Below are 17,639 nucleotides of genomic sequence, written 5' to 3' on the forward strand. Positions count from 1 at the left end.
TAGGCACTTAGGCATATATTTATAATATTTCAACGGAGTTAGCCAGACACAAAGGAAAATATACCTTCGTTACGGTTGCGTGCCATATCCCGTCCCAAATAATTGTAAATCGGTGAAGTGAAAAATAACCAGCGCCCAATGAGTTGAATATTCTGGCATTCAGTGAGAGCCCTTGAGCTTTTTAATATTAGCGATATAGCGCGCATCAAAATTAAACGGTTATTGTAATAATAGTTGATCAAGTTTAATCAGACTATTAATTACAAGTTTATTAATGAATTTGTCGCTTTTTAAAATTAAGTTGTAAGGTTGGTTGGTCAAAATTTACATTATATTAGGTTTTAAAATGCTGTGTAATTGAAAGTGTTATGTTTTTGTTTGTTTATATTCTAAACATTATTAACATGCAGGTCAGATTGAAAAATATGATAACAACATAGTTAATCCGAAAATAGGAATATGACCGTGAAAACTATAATAAATAAATTGCTAGTTGAATTGTTATAGAAGACATGTAATTATTGGTTTAAATATCTTGCTAGTAAATCGTCGTTTTCAAGAAAATTTAAAATATTAATAACATAATTACTGTTGTTTAAAAATGAGGAAACGTTTACTTAGTTAGTATTGTACGAATTACAAAAAAATGTAATGAAGTATATTTATTTTTAAAACAGGTTTTATTTTTAAAGTTTTAAACTGTATTGTGAAAAAGGTTACGAACTGATCTAGAAAGGGGAGTAATTTACAATCAACGAGATGAAAAAAAAGCTACACTTCAAATGCTGGTTACTTTTCTATGCAATATTGGCAAGTTTATATCACTCAGGTAAAAAAGCCTAAATACCTGTTTTATTCAACTATGCATATAAATATAAACTTTATTTAAATTTGTTTGATGGTTTATAGGTATGGGCCAAACCACCTTTCCATTGGTTGGTGTTCCAGAGACTAATTTAACAGGTATTAAAAATATTGAACTAATTTGGCATTCTTAATTTAAAATGCAAAGTATATTAAAAAAAGATGTTAAAAATATAAATTATAAAAAGGTAATTTACTGTTTATTTTAATCGATTTTAAAAATTAATCTCAAATTTTTTTAGTCGACCTTTCAGTTGAAAAAGTATTTACAACTTCAGTAAGGCTCTTTCCAGTTACAACTGCTATTTTTAATTCTGATCAATTTATAAATTTTGTAAGTTTTATTTTCTTTTATATCTATATTAAGATTTTCGTCCAGCATAAAACTAATTTCTTTTTTTCAAAAACATTTTTAAATTTATTATCTTAGTATGTTTCTAAGGTAAAATAACAAGTCTTCGTAATAAAATTAGTTAACAATCTGTATAATCCCAAGGTCATGCCCTATTATTCAAGCGCTCTGAATGGGTTTGTAAGCATCACCAATGTCCTACAAACGACTGTTCCTGCAGAAAATACTTGGCAGGTAAAACAAACTTTTATGTAATACGAATTTAATACCTAAACCAAAACAATTCCAACTTGTGTTTCTTTACCAGGTCAGCTATCAAATAAGTTATGTTTATGACACGATGGTAGCAGCCGGGGCTGATGATTCTACGATTGCTAATACCATAGGAAATTACGAAGCTGTAACAACTAATGTCGGTGGCTCGCCTACTTTTGATAATGTATACCAGTTTGACTCAAGAAACTTCACATTTTTGTTTGGGGGTATGTATTTTTTGCGTTATATTTAACTGACTAACTACTGACAAAAAGCAAAACTAGCAATAGCCTGTTTAAAATAACCTTACATGATACATTTATGTGTTTCGTAGGTTTAAGTCTTTGTAATTCCATCGGCGTTCGAAGCTGCGAGGCCAATACAGTTTGTGACGAAGTTTTATCGGGTGTAACTCTGATGTGCGTTTCACCTTGCAAACAGCAGTTCTGCCAGAATGGTGGCACTTGTGCACAGGTATCAACTGCAGTAGTGCCAACATGCACGTGAGTACATCCTAGCTTGCTTGTTATAAAACCTTAGAAATTAACAAAAAAAGACATCAAAAAATCATCTTGTATGATTGGTAATATATAGGACCCTAAAAACATAAATTGAACTAATGTATTTTTTTCCCAAGCAAAATCTATAAGTATTGCTTACTTTTTCACTAGATGTACATCAACATCAGACACTTGGCATATCGGGTTAAATTGCGAAACAAAAGTTACTTTATGGATGATCATAGTTCCTGTTGTAATAGGATTACTATTGATCTTGTTTGCTATCCTCATTGCTTGTTGTTGTTATCGTAAAAAGAAGAAACAAAAAGAAAAAGAGTAAGTAGCAATGTACTAAAAAACTCGTAAAACGAAAAACGTATATAACTTTTTTATATTTTGTGCAATCGTGTATTTACAAAGTCCCTTTTTTATAGAAGCATGTTATTTGATGCGAGCAAAGACACGACTACTGTCACAAAAACGAACGAAGCTTTTGTTGAAGACGAAGAAAAGAAGGCTCCAGTTGATTTTATACCTAGAGAAGGATTTGAGGTAACAAAAATACTTTTTTTAAATTTACTCTTTAAAACTTCAATATAAATTTTGAACAAAAATCATTTATCCGTAAGTTTATGTCTTATCCAGGAAAGGGACGTAGACGCAGCTTTATCTCGGATAAGGTCAAGATCATCATCCAGAGATCGGCGCTCCAGACATCGGAGACACTCTTCCGAGTACAGTAGGCGAGACAGAAGGGAAAGTCGAAGTCCTCACAGAAGTTCTAGAAGGCGAAGCGAAAATGATGAAGACAGCTTTGAATCCGACTCCTCTGGAAGTCAAAACGACATTGATGTAATGAAAGCAAAGAATGCTGCTCCTTTAACATCCGCGAGGTAGGACATTGTAATTTTGTTACTTTTATCTTGAGATTTATTATACTCTCTCATGTAGGTTTACTTGGTCAACCTAGAAAAATTGTTTTGATAAGGCAGATTTTAGAAATAGGTATTTTTTATGTTTTAGAGGAGAATCTCGCTCTTATGACCATTTGCACGGACATCATCAAAACCGACACAGCGAACGTCGTCACAGCGAAACGCCATCCGATTCCTTTTCGCAAGAAGAATCGTCTTACGACGAGAGCGATGACGTAACAAGCAATGATGTCAGCGTTCGCGAAAAGGGTACATCCCCGATTCGATGGATGCCGACAAGCAAGCCACCCTCCGTTAACAACACGAAAAAAATGGGAAAAATTGACATTGCGCAGAGAAAGGGTTGGATGCCAAGTTTAGGCCCCCAAATGTTCGACTTGGGAAGTCAGGAAAACGTCCAGGACGATACACTGCCAGTTGGGACCAAGTTATCCCCCTACGTGGCTGAAACTGATATTTAAGTTTTTATTTATGTTAGCATTGCATTATAATTTGGCTGTAATCCTTCCAATATAGTTTTAGAAAAAGTTTTTATATTGTTTTTATGCGGTTCCTTGTTTTGTTTATAGTTTGAACTACGTTTATAAACAGAGGCCTAGACAATTTAAATATGTATTTTAATTTTAATATAGTCTACGTGTACAATATCGTGTAACCTTTTTTAAACATTGTTGTTTTAAAATGCAGTAAAGTTTTGAGTAATCTGCAATTCGTTTTTTATTCTTGTTAATAAAGATGTCTTTCAAATAGCTAGTGTAAATGCAAAGGTATGTTTTCTATTTTTAGTCTAGTATAACAATATGTTATTGTCTTAATATAATACGTCTATGCCTTTTTTGTTAACTTTGGAGCAATATCCGGTTTAGAAACCGTATGCCAATAAGGAAATAGTTATACCGCTTGCCAGGCTAGAATTAAGTTTGCTTTATTACACATAAAGCGTATTGGAAAACATGCAAAACTTCACTTTTATTTTCATACTTGTTGTTAGCTGCGCAGTGTGCAGTTCAAAAGAGTTACAAGATGTTAAAGATTCAATTTTTGAAAGTCTAGAACAGCCAGAACTTAAAGTAACAAAACAATTAAATATTGGTGATGGTAATACGGCGTGGGTAATTGACAATGCTTTGCGTTATGAAGAGGCTAGCCAATACATAGAAGCCATTTCATTACAAGGCAATGTTCATGGCCTGGATTTTGGGTTAAAAAATTATTCAAGAGATTCGAACGAACAGTTAAAATTTGATGAAGCACCCTGGTCAGGGGAAATTACTTTAAATTACTTTGGAAATAGTTCAACTTGGCAAGATTTGAAACCGGTTGTTGAAAATCTACTTAAAAGCGAAGTAAAGGCACAATACGGCAAGGTAGAGTATGTTAGAGCAACCGACCCGATAAAACCTTCTGTTAATAAACTATGTGCCTCGAACCGCTATGTTTTGACCTTATATGTTCATGATATTTGGAAGTTAAATAGCTACGGACAGGTTTCGTTTTATGCTATGAAAGGCAATCCAGACCTCGGAATAAAACCGCGCTTGGAAATAACTGAAACAGTTCATCCGCATGCTTTTCGTGGTATTTTATGGCCTTCTTGTCATACAGTTCTGTTTAGATCCCCGAGTGTAAATGTCTACAAGCATTTAATCTACCTTAATATTTGGATAACAACTGATTTAAAAGATGAAATAAACATAAACAAAATAAATGCACCCCATTTAAGTGAAATGAAAAATTTTAAGTTCACAAACAAAGATGCTAACAGGGAAATTGACTTGAAGAGTCACGTTCGAAGAATTTTTTTTGATAAAACTCCGAATAGACCGATACAAATTTTTGATGATCTGTTTACAGTGGAAGAACTTAGAGCCTGGCGGTCACACTTGTTACAATATCGAGTTAAATTGGGCCAATATGATCCCGCGCCCTTACAGGACCACGACAATGTTCAATTCATGACGCAATACGACGTTTCGAGTTTTATTAAAAGCGAAATGTGGCCGAGATTTCAAAAAATCGTAGCTTTTGTTTCGAATGAAAGCGACTGGAACCCGTACGATGTTGCCCTCAACTACGTTCGACACGGTGACCATACTAGAATCCATCCCGATTCAGAACGCCATCAAGAAGAATACACAATGTTGTTGTACTTGGCTGAAAACTTGACTGCTCAAGATTTTGGTGAAACCGTTTGGATGATAAAAGAAGAAGGCGACGGTGTGCTACGATTTATAGGGGAAGGTGGCGAAACTTACCACTCAATTGCGGCGGTTTCACCTAAATTTGGACGCCTCGTTGTATTTAAAAACAACATACAACACTCTGCGCATCCTCCTAGCACTAGATTTCTAGGCGGTCGTTACAGTTTTGCAGTTAAAGTTGCGAGGAGCGAACGACTGTCTCTAATCAAACAAATATACGAAGGTATGGAGAGTATACAACTAAGCGACAACTTTCAAAAGCTGTCCCAACAACTTCAATTGGGTTACCATGACAATAAAGATACTTCTGAATTTGGAATTAAGGAGCTAAGAAAGGTGCATAAATATGTTAAAAAAGAAAAAGCTGCTACTTTGCTGCAACAAGAAAAAGAGATATACGGAGAACACATGACATTTGCGTCTGACGAACTTTAATTAAGTGAAGAAATATTAATTGTTTTACTTTTTAAGAATATTAATTGTTTTACTTTTTGTGGAATTTCTGTATAAAATAAAAAAGAAACAGTTACAGACATTTGAGAAAGTGCTTTTTATTATTAAAATTTTACTGCATAATAAATGTTGCAAATCGCAATAATTTTTATGAAGACTTTTGCTTAGGTAATTTATATTTTCTTAAAAATTGCTTCTGTAGAAATCTCAAGACCTCTTGTTCTTGTAAATATATGACAACAAGTATTAAAAAAAGACAAATTGCACCAACTAAAACGTGTAGCAATTTATAAGACCACCCTAAATCGCAACATAGTTTTGCTTCAGATAAAGAGCAAATGAAACTTGAAACTATGAGACTTAAAATTAAATATTTACTAAGTAAAAGACCATTTAAAGGACTTAAAAGTTTACTGCTCCGATAGAACCTAAATGAAAAGAAAAATATTAAAATAAAAAAATTCACAAATTTAAGAATTTTTTTTTTTAAAACCTTGTTAAAAATAAGTTTGCAATATAATAAAAACATAAAAAATACTTACTTATTTATATAATAAATGCTGTGTAGAATTCTGGCACCCATATTTAAACAATTAGCAAGAATAAAACCAAGTGATCCAATTTGATTGGTCAGAAAATATGAAGAGGTTAGAAATAAAATAGAAAATAAAAACATCTTTTTGTTGTATCTAAAAATTAAAAAAAAAAAAAAAATATTTAAATAATTAAAAAAATTAATCTCTGTAGCATTTCTTCTTAAAGAAGAATATTTTGAACAAACATACTTATCTACATCAGCTTGATTCATTGCTGCAAACACAAAACACTCGGTTGTTCCATTTATTGCAATACATAAAACATACAAGCAATAAAACTTTAATAAAGTTGGGCCTACACCTGTCAATAAATTACAAAAAATCAATTAAAAAAAAATATTAAATATATTAAACATTATTAAATTATTTACCTATTATTATTTCTATTACCATGATTTTTTTTAAAATCAATATTAGATATTTTTGAGTTAATTTTTTTATAAAATATATAGGCCTACCTGTACTTAAAATACTACCACCATATAAGTCAAGTAACAGTTTAGAATAAGGAATACCAAATGCTAAAATAACGGAAGCAATTATAACGACCAATCGCAACAAAAAAAATAAAACCTCGCTTACAGCCTTCATTTGATCCTAAAAAATATTTAAATAAAAGACATTTTTTTATTTGGAATTTCATAAAAATAATATAAAATTTAATTTTTTCTTACATAAGGCTGCTGATTGGCTACTTCTCCACGCTTTAATAGTTTAGCAAAAAAGGGATAAAAACTCTCTTCAATTGGTAAAAACAAAAATCTGTAAAAAACTCACTTTTAAAATAAAAACTCGCTTTTGTATTAAACACCAAATATCAATTTTTTACCTAGCTGCTAGTGAGCCTAAATTGTTAATGACATCATAAATTCCTTGGTCAGCAAAACTAAGAACATTTAAAAATGTCATAACATAACGCTCACCTAGAAAAAAGAACTTTAGAACAAACTCAGATAAATATTAAAAAAACAACACAACAAAAATCAAAACACATCAGACATAAATTAAGTAAGTATAAAAAATCTAAATCAAACATTTAACAAATGTGTACCTTCAGTAAGAAATTGTTTTAAAACTGATTGTTTCAAGAAACTAAAAGTTAGTTTAGCTGCCTCAAAGTCAATAAAATTATCAGCTTGATATTTAGGAAACATATCTCTTGTTGTTGTGAAAGGAAAATTGGACAATTGCTTTCCTTGTTGAGTTTGGATATACCAGATAAAATAACCATAGTAAATAGTGATGTAAGTTACCGAAAAGGATATCTAAAGTAGAAAATGTATGCAACCTTTTAAAGTGTATTGTTGGAACTTTAACAAAAATTGCAAAACTACATTAAGTTAGATGTTCCGTATGGAATATCAAAATCACTAATTAATTAATAAACTTTTCCCGCAGCGTGGTGTAGTAGTCAGAACACTTGCTACACTACATAAGGTCATTGGTTCGATCCCCACTGCTCTTATGCTGAAGTGCCTTTGAGTAAGGTGCTATAAATGGTATAAACTCTTTTTGAGCCAGCACTCAATCAGCAGCATAATTATCGGCAATTATATTTTAAGGCAGGGTAACTGACGTTACCCAATGTTTAGGTCGTGAAGTCGACCTTCTCACATTGAGGATAAAGAAATATAAAAAAAAACTCACAGTTGAAACGCAAAATGTCAGCAGACCCCATTTCGGAAACAATACCACAAGAGCCACTGTTACAAAACACTTTACTAGCATTGCCAGACTTTCACTGACCACCTTTAACTTAACAAATAAAAATATTTGCCCGATAACCCATAACGGTTCCACTACTAATTCCACTAAAGCACAAATTCCAAATACTAGAACTGCAGTGTTGTAGTGAGGTATTGTAATTGGGTCGGGGTTTTCGAAAAAATATAACCAACTATAAATGCAAACTGAAGTGCACACGACTCCAACTGGTATCCTAAATTAAAGAACACCAATAAAATATTCAGTTTTTATGACGTTTAGTTACTTTCTTATATCATTTATTTATCTTAAATGAAACAAATTTAAATAGTTGTTTTATATATGGTCCAAGAACCAAGAAATTTTTAAAATATAACAACTTTCCACTTACATGCACCATAACAGGTTAATAGTGGGTACCCATCCCACTTTTTCCTTGTGTTGTTTTTCTTCATTATTATTATGAGCACTAAGACAAGCTCTAAAACAAACTAGTTTATAGTGAGCCGTTAGTTTATATTTATGTTACCCTAACGTGTTACACCATTCGATTTACAATAAAATTTTAGCAAAAAAATTTTTTTTAATTCAAACCTTCTAAATGCTTCCCTTGATAAGAACAAAATGGTGCTGTAGAGAAGTAAAAGTCTAACATTAACAACGCCCAGCAGTTCTTTAGTTACATATCTTAGCACAAATGCATTAAGGATAAATGTCATTCCCCGAAAAAATAACTGTAAGCAAAATTTATTGTCAAAATCGTTAAGTTGTTTTGTAAAGCATGGTGTATTCTCATGAACATAAAAATTTTGTTATATAATATTGTGGTAAATAAATTTACAATAGCATTACATCACACATACATAGTTAAAACACAATAGTTACAACTACAAAATCATTTATAAGTAATTGTATTTTTTCCATATTTTTATAGCTATGTTAGATATTTTCAAGAGTTTCAAAATTTAAGTTATTTACTTTAATGTTTTAGTTTAATAAATCGTTGTCATCACACAAAACTCCTTTAAAAACTTGAAATCGGTGGTTCAACGATTTCATGGTGTGAATTTTATACTCGCTGCCAAGTCCACCACCACTAGAAGCTGTTTGGTAAAAAACCCTATGCACCCGGGAATGAAGTAATGCCATCGAACACATGGCGCACGGTTCTTGTGTTAAATAAAAATCAAGGCCAGTACAAATATAATCACTTGAAGAATTATCTTTGTTTTCAGTTGTATTTGCAACTGCATTATTTTCAACAGCTAAGGGAGTTTTTTGGATTTTATTTTTATTAGTTGGGGGGCTACAGTACAGACCTTTACTGATTGAGTTTTCAGTTTGAATAAGATATGGCTTATATAAATAGTTTCCCCCACCTTGAGATTTTGCAACCAGATCAATTGCAACCATTACAGCGTGGTTTAATGGTTGTATTTGAAAACAACCAGCTTGTAATTCACATTTGATGTTTCTCATATCAAAGGCCGTGGCAATTAAATTATTACTGGTACTGTCGAATACTGCAGCGCCCATATTACACAAATTGTCAATGGTTAAACCATATTTCATAGAATTAATTGCAACTTTCATATTTTCTTCGATTTGACAAAGATCATTGTCAGAAAATATAGAACAGTCAAGAAGTTTTGTAATCATTTTGTCTTCATGAAATGAAACTGGCCAGTATGTTTTGCATAACTCAAACTGTTCTCTTGTTAAAGGTGGGTTCGTAGGAACAACCACGACTGAAAGTTCCCCAAAATAAGGTTTTAATTTATTTAATTCCTGATGTAGTTTTGCAGTATTACTTAAGCAATTTTTAGAAATATTTTTCTTTAACCATTCAAATTTTTCTTTATGGTTCTCCTCTGTAGAAATATATAGGATGGCCTGCAAAAGATCTTGTCCATCTACTGATATTTTTCTCACTCTTTTTAAATGTTGATACGAAATAGGCACAACTTCAGATAAATATTTCAAGGCCGTTGCAGCATACTTTTTATGAGTTAATGTTACAGCTATTGCTTCAGTTAAACCAAGTGAATCAGTATTGGTTAAATATTCATTACCGACAACAGACTTAAGGGTCCATTTTCTAGTTAATAATTTCTTTTTTTTCGCTGGCGGTTCTTGGGTAGTATTAGACATCATTTTTCAATGGTTCTGTTTAACAAAAATGTCTGTAGTCCACACAAGGTTATCTTATTATCAATAAGTATGTCATCAAAATAAAATAATTTTTTTCTCAAAATAAAAGCAAAACTTTATGCTAACAGACAATAAAACAAATTGTTTTTTCTCTTAGCTAAAAAACCTTTTTATCAAAATTGTTTTTTTTAAATTATAAGATTTTATTTAAATATTTAATGTAAAACTAATCTTACTTGCAAAATAATGTTGTATGAAGCCAATCTTGATGCACCGGCCAAACCTTCGTCTACTTTATTATTTGTCATTTTAATCCAACATTTATAAACTTTAACTTAAAACCTAAAAAAGAAGAAACAGAAATTTACAAAATGGTATTTAGGGCAAAACAATATTATTTTAATCCGAATACTTTGGTAGAATAATTTTAATTTGAGAATTAAATGCAAACAAATTTTTGGATGATAAAAAGGATAGTTTAGTTGGACAACTTGAAAAAACAACTTATAATAAACACAAAGACTTAAAACATAAGATAAAGAGTTTTTTTATAAACAAATTTCCTAAGCTAGGCAGAATTACAATAAGGCATTCCTACAATTGTTTACAATAATATTGTTATTGTTTTAAAAACAAGTGCATTTTGCCATTCAGGTTAGTTTTTTCGGGGTTTAATTTCTTTAAAATTTTAGCAACTTTTTCTACAATTTGCTCACTGGTCAGACCAGTTTTTTTCTTTTTAAATTTCTTTAACAAATCTTTTGTGGTTATCGGTTTCAGAGTCAAATATTTTTTCACTGTTTCTTCAGTGATCATGTGTTGTTGGATATCTTTTGTCGGCGTGGTACTACCCGATCCTGATTGGTTGAATTTTTGACGCTTGATTGATTCTTCTGCCTGGGATGATGCGCCGCGCTTTCCTAACACACTTGAACTTCCGATGGTTAGAGGAGATTGACGGCCTTTGTGAATCTCTAACTTTTTGGAGACATCTTGTAACCGAGATTTAGTTGAAGGAGACCCTGTTTTTTATTGAAAAAATATAAGATTTTTTGCAAGTTTTATCAAAATTTTAATTAAATATCAAATAAAAAATAATTGAGTAACTAACCCAACATTTAGATTTTGGAAATTTCTTAAAAAAACGTACCTGACAATTCCGATGTAGGTGTTGCTGATCTACTTCTTGAAGCACTTCGGCTTTTCTTTCCTTTTTTATCTTTTGGTGAAGATTTAGGTTGCATGAACAACGCACTTTTTGATATTGAATCATCATTATCAATATCACTCTCAGATGCAGAAGAAGAACCACTATCGTCGCTTCCTCGCTTTTTTTTATTCTTTTGCTCCTCCTTTTTCTTCTCCTCTGATTTCTCATCTTCTTCTTCACTGCTGGAGGATTCATGCTCATCCAAACCTCTTGGAGCAATCTTAGAGTCGTTGATTTCTTCATTTTCACTGCTTATGTCACTCGCATATGCAATTTCAGTTCCTTCATGTTCTCCATCATCAGAATCCTCCAAAGCTTCTTCCGCAGATTCATTTTTGTTTTTTTGTTTATTCTTTTTCTTCTTCTTTGTTTTGTTTCCAGAATCATCTTCGCTTTCCTCTGAACTGCTCCCGCTCATGTAAAGTTGAAGGTCCTCATCATCGTGGATGACAAGCTCGCTCTCCTTCTTTACATTTTTATCATTTTTCTTCCTCTCCATTTTAACAGAAGAACTTTGCTCAGCATCCTCTTCCTCATTATTTATATGCAATCTTTTCCTTGCCATGTAGTTTAAATGGTTGAAAATTTGATCTCTTTTCTCCCATGCTGCTTCTGCTTCTTCGTCGGTTAGAGTTCGATGCTGAATTTTCCGATTAAAATTAAACCAATCTTGGACTGGGTAAGCTTCAAATGTAAAATCAGGTCTTTGAGTAAACACAAAATACATTGACCCCTCGCCGATACCTCCTTCTTTCTTCCCGTAAAAATCTTTAGTCACCACCTTTGGTTTTATGTCCTTAGGAACTTTGCCGTTTAATTTTTTCTTGATATCTGGTTCGGTCTCTAGAGCTGCTACAGTAAGATTCCAAGGTTGGTCTTCGATTTTAAATTTGTTTTTTGCTCTTCCTCCATATTTTAATCGGCGAGCCTGTAACATAAAATGTTTTCTTTAAAAACAACATAATATTTTAAATAGATTAATATTTGATTATTTAAGTAGTATATAAAAAAAAACTATATCAATTTATGCTTTAACAAATTAATATAGTTTACCTCTTCTCTTTGTTTTCTTCCATATTCACTTCCTTCCCCAAACTCCGGATAAACTTTATCATTTTCATAAATTTTTTTGCCACTTAAATCTCTTGACAATGTCCCTTGTGCCCATTTCTAACAAATAAAAATAAACTAAATTTATCTGATGATAAATATTTTTTTAAATGTTTTAAGATGTTGTAAGATATATGGTGAATAAATATAAACTAAACACCTTAAAATACTTTCAAAACCTAAAAAATAATCTAGCAAAAAAACTTCTAAAAAAATTTTAAATGTCAATTTTATACATACTCTAATATCAACTCGATCACCAGCGTTAAATCTCATGACGTTGTATTTCTTGGCATTATGTTTGGGTACCCTTACAAGGTATTCATCAACATTAGAAGACATTTTATTATTTTTTTAATTTAATTTTAAATCTAAATTTAAATTAACAAAAATTTTAACAACAGCAACAACAAATCGAAAATAAAATAAAAATTCATGTACTAATAAAAACAATGCAAAACACAAACATGTAAAAAAGTAACTTATAAATGATTCTAAAAATAAACACAAATTTAACAAAAAAAGTAAAAGAATAAATAAATTGGTTACAGATTTTTTAATTTTGCTTTCCTAATTTTCCCATTTGAAAAGAAAAGTTAATATCATCTGGAAACTTGTCAGTAATTTCACTATGTGTTTCTGATTTAACACTATTTTTTAATTTGTATTCTGACTTTTGATATCTTTTCTGTGCATAACAATTGTTCCTTTTATAAGTTGTATTACTACTTGACGTATTTAATGGCAAAATTATGTAATCTTTAATTCTTGATACTCGCATTTGCTGAAGAATTTCTAAATGATTTACAGAACCATTTTGTTTTAGTTGCTCGATTATTTTCTCTGAAATACGGCGTGGCATTTTAATATATTTTTGCACTAAGTGATTTATTTTAGACTTCCAGTTGCTTGGTTGCTAATTTAAAACTGTTTAACTTTTAAAAAGTAATTCGAATAACAAAAATAAATTTAGACACAAAACGTTAGTATTATTGTCCATCAAATAATAAATTAAAAATATCTGCACCACATTTGTTTTAAAATTATGCAATTGTGTTTTTAGTTACCTTCCTTCACGGGTAAAACAGGAATCACAGTAGCCAGATTAAAAAATAAAACCACCGTCGTGCAAAAAATAAAAACAATAAAACGTGAACGTCAAATCAGTGTTTCCAAAATTCCATGTCACCATTGATGTCGGAGGTTTCAAAAAATTAAAATTTTGCAGTAAACACGTAGTGCGTCGTATTAAAATAAAAATCGTTTCTTTCGGGTATTTAATTTTAACACGCAATACATATTTTAAATTTTTGCGCATTATCGTCTTTCCCACTTTCACGATCAACAGAAGATCTCAAGGTAGGTGCTTTCCCTAAATTTATGAGTTAACTTGAAAATGTTTATTTGTTGAGTCACTTAATCTATTAATGCTTAGGCACTATGACTGAAAAGTATAGGTGGCCCTTTCCAAAAAGTCCTTTTCCATATTGGTGGAAATGCACTAGTTCCATTACGATTGCTTCTGTTGCTATGCTGAGCAAATTGTGGATATGTTACGCAAATTCAACTAAATTCCATGGACTTGATAATGTAAGAACAGCCATTGCCAACCGAAATAAAAACACTCCTTTAATAACAGGTAATAGTTGTGTGTTAAAATTTCTATTAGCATTGTTTAAAAAAAGTATGTATTAAATTTAGCTGGAAATCATCACAGTTGTATGGATGATCCTATTCTTTGTGCTGTCCTACCATGGAAAATACTATTTTCACCTTCAAAATTTCGATGGACTCCTTCTGCCCATGATATTTGTTTTAATACACCTGCAATGGGAACATTTTTTGCACTTGGAAGGGTAAAAGACTTATTAAATTAAAGTATTTTATTTAAAATATAAAAACTAAAAATCAGATCACTTATCTTAACCTACAATCAATATATATTTAAGAGCATTCCAATAGTAAGGGGTGATGGTGTAATACAAAAGGGAATGGATTACACTTTAGAGATACTAAATCAAGGGGATTGGGTTCACATCTTTCCTGAAGGAAGAGTTAATATACAGAAAACATGGATTAGGTGGTGTTTCAGTTGCAATTATTAGGTTATACCCAAAAAATTTGATCATGTAATCATTGCTACTTTAATAAGGCTTAATTATACTTAATTTTTAAGGCTTAAATGGGGAATAGGGCGGCTTATAAAAGACTGTGAGCACTGCCCAATAGTAGTTCCTTTTTATCATGTTGGTATGGACACTTTGCTGCCTAACAAAAAACCTTACATTCCAAGATTTGGTATGCCAATTTTATTTATACAATTTAAAGAAAACACATTTTATTGATATTTTTTATTAAAAGGTAAAAAGTTGACAGTATTGTTTGGTGAACCATTAAACTTCGATAAAAAGTTGAAATTGTGGAAAAAAGAAGAATTGAACCCATTACAGATCCAAAAAAACATTACTGATATAATACAGTTAAATTTGGATCAATTAAAAACAATCGCATATCAATTACATGAATCAAGAAGTTAACCATTTGCCTTCAATTTTCTATAAACTTATCATGTACTGTGTTTAATTAAGTGTGTTGTAGTTCTTGTTTTGTAAAATTCTGTTTAGGAAAATGTCTTTTTTGAAATTAAACCTAATTTTATTTATTAAAAAATTTAAAGAAAAACAGTTAAGAGAACTTTAAAATGGAAAGAATTTTACTAGTATTTAACACAGGAATAATATTTATGTTTAATAAGTAATGCATAAGTATTTATATTTTTTTATAAAATCAATTTTATAAAATTTACAGTCAATTTGTCTAATGGCCTAAATACTAGATAAGGATTAAACCTTTCCACTTAGGTCTTTATTTTTGGGCAATTCATAACCCATAAAATAGGATTTTTGAATAACATCTAAATTGTCCACCTTGCAATTTACAGAAATATTTAAAAACCTATTGTTGTCTGAGCAAGGTGACATTACAATATCTCCGGATATTTTTGAGTCTTGTTCAATTTGAACTTCGGCGTTTAAATACAGAAGAGATTGCTTCCAATGTGTTTCAGGTTTGTAAGGGGAAGTGGACAAATAAAATCTTAAGTCCTGATTTGTGCCTTGATTGTTTGTTGTAGGCATTAACTCATTTAAGACAGAATTGCTGCCTATAACACCATTACAGTTTTCAGAACTAATTATGTTCAGGGCTCTTTGTTCAATTGGGACTTTATGGAATGTCACGTCAAACCACATAGCAAATCCCTTAAACAAAAATTATACGAATTGTCATTAAAACTTTCCAACACGATCGTTTATTCATGTCGAAGCTAATTTTTAGGATTTTTGACTGAAAAGTGGAGAGTGAAAATAGCTGCAGACTTTATTTTATAAATAATTAATGAGGTACCTGTAAGTCTGCAATGCCGAAGCTGGAAAACGTGAAGGAATGTGCTACTTTTTTAATGTCGCCTTGATTCGTTTTGTATAGATTAAAATGCTTCATTAACTGCGGGTGAGAAAGAACATTTTCACAGGAAATACATTTAACCATAACCTGCAAATTAAATTGTAACAAGGTTTTTAAATATAAATCGATCTTATCTACATTAAAACTAAAATTCGACTTAAACTAAATGTCTGATATGCACATTAAAGCTTACATCTTTTGAAAGTGATGATCTAGCGAAGGGTAATAGACACGACATGTTAACGCCATAAACCTCTTCCATATCATTCCAAAAATTCACCTTTTCAACCATGATCTCATCGTCACATATTGGAGCCAAGAATATTGATGCAGTATCTGGTAACATGAGACCTCCAGGCTTTAACCATCTTAAAAAAGTAAGTGGAATTTTTAAAGCATAATAAAAAAAAATAAAAAATCTATAAATGACACCAGGAATGTGACTTGATAGAAATTATTTCATTGGCAACCTAATCATTGTTGTTTAATGCTTCTTTTTATTCAGCAAACCATACTCTCTATCTTTTAAGGGTAGTATAAGCAAAACTAATTTAATAGCCAATGTTTTGTACATTACCTATCTCTAGCTGCAATTACAGATGAAAGCATTGATTCATATAACAAGCAATAACCCATCCATTCACTGATAATGACATCAACTTTTTCTGGAAGATTTATTTCTTCCATAATTCCTTGGATAACTGTTATCTGGTCTTGCAAACCATTTGATTCCACAACCTTTAACATAGAACAATACAATTTATCGAGCAAGATCCACTTCTAGTTTAAACTGAGTTAAATAGACAGACATTATTGGGTCCTAGTAATTATCTCACAGGACCAAATAGAACCACACAGGACCACACAAAAAGTGACTATTTACCATACAGGACCACTCAGAACGTGCTGACTGTTTATTCAGGGGTACTGTCATTTAATGAAAAAAAGAAAATACTGACACTTGGACTCTTTTATTAACCTCAGCCCTAACCCTCTTTTGGAAAATGCCCTTGGTTGCCCCAAATACATAAAAACATGTGATTTCTGGATTTTATCTATTTCCAGTGTTATAAATGTACTGTCCTTTATGACCTATGTAGTTCCATGCAGTCCTTTGTGGTCCTGTGTGGTTTTGTGTGGTTACTAGTAGGACTGGACATTACTGAACACATTATACTCATTTTTTTAATATAGAAAAAGTTGCATACTTTTCTAGCTTGATCTGCAATGCTACTGGCTTCAACAGCATACACTTTTTTAGCACCCATTTGTGCACAGAAACAACTTAAAATTCCCGTTCCCGCTCCAACATCCAAAACAACCTATACATATTTTAAACAAATTAAAAATAATAAAAAAACATTTAATAAAAAAAGGAGTTTAAAAAAAATGAAATAATACCTTGTTTTTAAACGAATCTGGAGAATTAAAAATGGCATTTTTGTAAGCATTTGTTCTAATATCATCGCCAAGCATTTCTTCGTGGACAGTTATATCCGCGTACGATTCGAAATAGGATTTGTCCTTTTCCTTGTTGCTAACAATACCATTGCTCAACCGCATTCTTTTTGGTAACATTTCTGCCATTTGATAAAACTGTATTCCTTTACACAACAGACTAAGCCTCATCTACGCTTAATAGAATAATTTAAAAACGGAAATAAAATTTGATAACGTTTATTGGTTAAATGTCAATTAGCACGTGCTTTCGAAAATTTAATGTTTTTGTTTATGAGAAAGAGCTTTTAATGTGGTTGATTGCACATATTTTTAGAGCAAAATGTTTATCCTCTATATAACTTTGTGTAATTAATTAACCTCAAAAACTACAGTTATTTACGGC

The 17,639-nt window shown here is 31.2% G+C and overlaps 6 protein-coding genes across 7 annotated transcripts; 3 read left to right on the forward strand and 3 right to left on the reverse strand.

Moving 5' to 3' along the window:
- Positions 1 to 681: 681 nt before the first annotated feature.
- LOC145750354 (uncharacterized) lies at positions 682 to 3,653 on the forward strand. Its single transcript, XM_082566371.1, has 10 exons — positions 682 to 829; positions 910 to 963; positions 1,107 to 1,198; positions 1,361 to 1,450; positions 1,524 to 1,698; positions 1,806 to 1,974; positions 2,143 to 2,307; positions 2,406 to 2,523; positions 2,617 to 2,864; positions 2,995 to 3,653. The coding sequence occupies exons 1-10, from the start codon at positions 760 to 762 to the stop codon at positions 3,365 to 3,367; spliced, it is 1,554 nt and encodes a 517-aa protein (XP_082422497.1). The 5' UTR covers positions 682 to 759; the 3' UTR covers positions 3,368 to 3,653.
- Positions 3,654 to 3,859: 206 nt separating this feature from the next.
- On the forward strand, positions 3,860 to 5,546 carry LOC145749386 (uncharacterized). The gene has a single exon (XM_082565139.1). It carries the CDS (start codon positions 3,860 to 3,862, stop codon positions 5,540 to 5,542), a length of 1,683 nt encoding a protein of 560 aa, XP_082421265.1. The 3' UTR covers positions 5,543 to 5,546.
- Positions 5,547 to 5,649: 103 nt separating this feature from the next.
- LOC145749384 (man(5)GlcNAc(2)-PP-dolichol translocation protein RFT1-like) lies at positions 5,650 to 10,354 on the reverse strand. 2 transcript variants are annotated; one of them, XM_082565136.1, is made up of 11 exons: positions 10,248 to 10,354; positions 8,455 to 8,594; positions 8,252 to 8,341; positions 7,804 to 8,095; positions 7,208 to 7,421; positions 6,986 to 7,079; positions 6,831 to 6,918; positions 6,615 to 6,753; positions 6,346 to 6,457; positions 6,103 to 6,249; positions 5,650 to 5,988 (listed from the first exon to the last, which is right to left on the reverse strand). In XM_082565136.1, exons 1-11 carry the CDS (start codon positions 10,317 to 10,319, stop codon positions 5,709 to 5,711), a joined length of 1,668 nt encoding a protein of 555 aa, XP_082421262.1. In that variant the 5' UTR covers positions 10,320 to 10,354; the 3' UTR covers positions 5,650 to 5,708. The 2 variants fall into 2 exon arrangements, with proteins under 2 accessions (XP_082421262.1, XP_082421263.1); XM_082565137.1 differs by lacking the exon at positions 10,248 to 10,354 and adding an exon at positions 8,839 to 8,979.
- LOC145749385 (general transcription factor IIF subunit 1-like) lies at positions 10,354 to 12,700 on the reverse strand. The gene is made up of 4 exons (XM_082565138.1): positions 12,572 to 12,700; positions 12,275 to 12,391; positions 11,162 to 12,149; positions 10,354 to 11,033 (listed from the first exon to the last, which is right to left on the reverse strand). Exons 1-4 carry the CDS (start codon positions 12,671 to 12,673, stop codon positions 10,630 to 10,632), a joined length of 1,611 nt encoding a protein of 536 aa, XP_082421264.1. The 5' UTR covers positions 12,674 to 12,700; the 3' UTR covers positions 10,354 to 10,629.
- Positions 12,701 to 13,753: 1,053 nt separating this feature from the next.
- LOC145749678 (tafazzin-like) lies at positions 13,754 to 15,122 on the forward strand. The gene is made up of 5 exons (XM_082565507.1): positions 13,754 to 13,970; positions 14,033 to 14,187; positions 14,281 to 14,411; positions 14,508 to 14,629; positions 14,693 to 15,122. Exons 1-5 carry the CDS (start codon positions 13,772 to 13,774, stop codon positions 14,866 to 14,868), a joined length of 783 nt encoding a protein of 260 aa, XP_082421633.1. The 5' UTR covers positions 13,754 to 13,771; the 3' UTR covers positions 14,869 to 15,122.
- Positions 14,632 to 17,496, reverse strand: LOC145749677 (protein arginine N-methyltransferase 6-like). Its single transcript, XM_082565506.1, has 6 exons — positions 17,198 to 17,496; positions 17,005 to 17,118; positions 16,374 to 16,534; positions 15,990 to 16,164; positions 15,737 to 15,883; positions 14,632 to 15,591 (listed from the first exon to the last, which is right to left on the reverse strand). Exons 1-6 carry the CDS (start codon positions 17,423 to 17,425, stop codon positions 15,175 to 15,177), a joined length of 1,242 nt encoding a protein of 413 aa, XP_082421632.1. The 5' UTR covers positions 17,426 to 17,496; the 3' UTR covers positions 14,632 to 15,174.
- Between the last annotated feature and the right edge of the window lie 143 nt (positions 17,497 to 17,639).

Source organism: Corella eumyota, chromosome 4, assembly GCF_963082875.1.
Source record: "Corella eumyota chromosome 4, kaCorEumy4.1, whole genome shotgun sequence".
NCBI lineage: Eukaryota > Metazoa > Chordata > Ascidiacea > Phlebobranchia > Corellidae > Corella > Corella eumyota.

Coding starts and splice junctions, on each gene's coding strand:
- LOC145749384 (XM_082565136.1), bottom strand. CDS start 10,319: ATGACAAATAATAAAGTAGACGAAGGTTTGGCCGGTGCATCAAGATTG. Junction 7,422..7,803: donor TGACATTTTGCGTTTCAACT/GTGAGTTTTTTT, acceptor TTTCTACTTTAG/ATATCCTTTTCGGTAACTTA. Junction 6,250..6,345: donor AATCAAGCTGATGTAGATAA/GTATGTTTGTTC, acceptor TTTAATTTTTAG/ATACAACAAAAAGATGTTTT.
- LOC145749386 (XM_082565139.1), top strand. CDS start 3,860: ATGCAAAACTTCACTTTTATTTTCATACTTGTTGTTAGCTGCGCAGTG.
- LOC145749678 (XM_082565507.1), top strand. CDS start 13,772: ATGACTGAAAAGTATAGGTGGCCCTTTCCAAAAAGTCCTTTTCCATAT. Junction 13,971..14,032: donor AAACACTCCTTTAATAACAG/GTAATAGTTGTG, acceptor TATTAAATTTAG/CTGGAAATCATCACAGTTGT. Junction 14,188..14,280: donor CATTTTTTGCACTTGGAAGG/GTAAAAGACTTA, acceptor TATATATTTAAG/AGCATTCCAATAGTAAGGGG.
- LOC145749677 (XM_082565506.1), bottom strand. CDS start 17,425: ATGAGGCTTAGTCTGTTGTGTAAAGGAATACAGTTTTATCAAATGGCA. Junction 15,884..15,989: donor GATCATCACTTTCAAAAGAT/GTAAGCTTTAAT, acceptor TTTAATTTGCAG/GTTATGGTTAAATGTATTTC. Junction 15,592..15,736: donor TCGGCATTGCAGACTTACAG/GTACCTCATTAA, acceptor TTTTTGTTTAAG/GGATTTGCTATGTGGTTTGA.
- LOC145750354 (XM_082566371.1), top strand. CDS start 760: ATGAAAAAAAAGCTACACTTCAAATGCTGGTTACTTTTCTATGCAATA. Junction 1,199..1,360: donor CTGATCAATTTATAAATTTT/GTAAGTTTTATT, acceptor TATAATCCCAAG/GTCATGCCCTATTATTCAAG. Junction 2,524..2,616: donor TACCTAGAGAAGGATTTGAG/GTAACAAAAATA, acceptor TGTCTTATCCAG/GAAAGGGACGTAGACGCAGC.
- LOC145749385 (XM_082565138.1), bottom strand. CDS start 12,673: ATGTCTTCTAATGTTGATGAATACCTTGTAAGGGTACCCAAACATAAT. Junction 12,392..12,571: donor GTGATCGAGTTGATATTAGA/GTATGTATAAAA, acceptor TTTATTTGTTAG/AAATGGGCACAAGGGACATT. Junction 11,034..11,161: donor ACCTACATCGGAATTGTCAG/GTACGTTTTTTT, acceptor AATAAAAAACAG/GGTCTCCTTCAACTAAATCT.